At 39.5% G+C, this 2,276-nt stretch overlaps 1 protein-coding gene across 1 annotated transcript; it reads right to left on the bottom strand.

Annotated features, from left to right (window-relative positions):
- Positions 1-413: 413 nt before the first annotated feature.
- Positions 414-2,063, bottom strand: LOC125374649. Its single transcript, XM_048385818.1, has 4 exons — positions 2,014-2,063; positions 1,704-1,820; positions 993-1,073; positions 414-697 (listed from the first exon to the last, which is right to left on the bottom strand). The coding sequence occupies exons 1-4, from the start codon at positions 2,040-2,042 to the stop codon at positions 535-537; spliced, it is 390 nt and encodes a 129-aa protein (XP_048241775.1). The 5' UTR covers positions 2,043-2,063; the 3' UTR covers positions 414-534.
- Positions 2,064-2,276: the final 213 nt, after the last annotated feature.

Below are 2,276 nucleotides of genomic sequence, written 5' to 3'. Positions count from 1 at the left end.
CGGGGATCTGATTTTGTTCTCCCATTCATCATATGTATATCAAGAGAACAGCATAAATCTATTAAATCACAACCACGGGAGTTTACACGATCATCTGTCCACTTTCTAGATATGCTAAAACTGTCAGTTTTATAATTCAAATCTTCCAGTGAAGGAATGTATTTGTTGCCATCCTGTAAAATATAATCCTTTAAGTTGCCTGTTCTAGCATCCATATCACCCATAATCACAAAAACAAAATCTTCAATATCAGCATCTGTGATGCACGAGAGCAAACAGTTTTCTAAATAATCAATCCCTTTCTACAGTCTTGGGTCGCTCCGGACGGATGAATATACAGGGTGAATATGACGACGGTCTGTAAATAATCGAGTCTGGACCAGACAATCCAGTGATTGACATAATTAGCAACCAAGTCAGCGAGCCTGACCACCCGTTACTCGCCTCTTATGGCAAGCATAGCCGCCTTATAAGGCAAGCATGGGTTGCTGAAGACCTATTTTACTCCGTATCTTCACGGGCTAGTTCTTGAGATTACGCGGAGTAAGGAAGGGGATCCAGACTAGTCCACTCCAGTCCTTGAGTTCCGATACATCGCGGAGTAAGAAGTCCATTACGACAAATCCAATCTGGTCGTTGAGGGTTCGTATACATATACGGAGGTAGGAAGCTTGACCTTGAGACTTGGAGGGAAAGCCTGTTGGACAAAGTTTGCTTGATATTAATTCAGAGGATGGCTGTTTGAACATACTTGTATACAGTCACGTTTCTGTTATATACCTTGGGACATTTTGCACATTTTTTTAGCAAGACAGTATAAAGGTGAAGAATAATTTGTGTGTTATACTATCCTGCTATGCCTATATACGTTTTTGACAAATGTTGTCTCAAGTTATAGTGATGTTCTTTTCACATTTTCAACAGAATCTTGTATATTCTACAGATGTTTGTATCGATTCATTGTTTGCATAATTCAGCATTCAGATACTCACCATTGTCCATAAGCATTTGTGTAGTTGACAGGAGAGTCAGGTGTGGGAGTCACGAGAAGGTTACAGCTGCGGTAATGGGACCTGTTCACATACAAATTCTGATTAGATGTTGAGTCATATGGAAGGAATGGAATAGAAACTACAGGTAAGATGTCTTTTTTCTTCGAATAGCCTACAGAGATACAATTAAGATGCATAATTTTCAAACATCAAAAATAAGATAGCTGCACGATATATCGCAAAGAACAATGAAGAACGAAGCGTGATTTATTTCAAAATAAAATCATTGTTCTATCATGACGTCATTTCTGGAGATTCGAACATGCCCTCGCAACATGACGTCGTAAATTGGACGACGTTATTGTTAACAGGGAAGTATCCAGTTAGTTGTTTCCAATAAGCTGGGCAAAGTCGATAAGCGCGATGGCCGAAGGATCGCATCCAAAAGTGGGCGAGATATGACAATCGACACTGTGAGAAAAGGTTGATATAATCGAGAATTGTGAGAATATCCAAGAAAAACAAAAAATTAACCCCCCTTTTCATAAATAAACTTGTTCGACATGGCTGAGGTCTGATTGTATTCAGGGAGTCATTATTCGAATACGGGTAAATATTTGTAAAGCTTGTACATCCTATTAACGTCCTTCAAAAGGCTGTTCATAATGTTGATATCTCATAAGAAAATAAAGTATATAATTTGAAACTCACCTTACGAATTTGTTGTGTTGAAAATACATCCATCTTAATGGACTTGGAATCTGTGTACCTATCACGTGGTATCTGATGCAAACAAATGGCAGTGGCATCGGGCTGTGGTAATGCGACCTGTACATGAAGACATTGTGATGAGATCTAATTTCATATACACCAGGAACATTCATTTAGAATAGCGTAGACCAGAGGAATGTTCTGGAAAAGAAAATACAGATGGCATGCCCTGTATCTACGAATAAGTTTAAGATATAATTAAGATTCATGCCTTTCAAACATCAAATAAAGTATATAGTTTGAAACTCACCCTGTGAATTTGTTGTGCTGAAGATGCATCCCTCTTTGTGGTTGACTTGAGATCACGTGGTAAGTGGTGAGATCACGTGGTATGTGGTGTGATCAGGGGCGATGGCATCAGTCAGGGACCGTCCTCCAGTTCAGACATACAATGTATCCAGCAGTAGGTCCACTGGGGTAGTATTGCTCATATAGCACATCATGACGTCATTCACAGACGGGCAAACGACGCTACCCCTCATAATGCCAATAGCATCGAACATGGTTAGGAAT

Source organism: Haliotis rufescens, unplaced genomic scaffold, assembly GCF_023055435.1.
Source record: "Haliotis rufescens isolate VD_foot unplaced genomic scaffold, xgHalRufe1.0.p SCAF_6, whole genome shotgun sequence".
In the NCBI taxonomy this organism is placed as follows: Eukaryota; Metazoa; Mollusca; class Gastropoda; order Lepetellida; family Haliotidae; genus Haliotis; species Haliotis rufescens.
The sequence above is the reverse complement of the archived record's forward strand: the minus strand, read 5'-3'. Positions and strand labels throughout refer to the sequence as shown.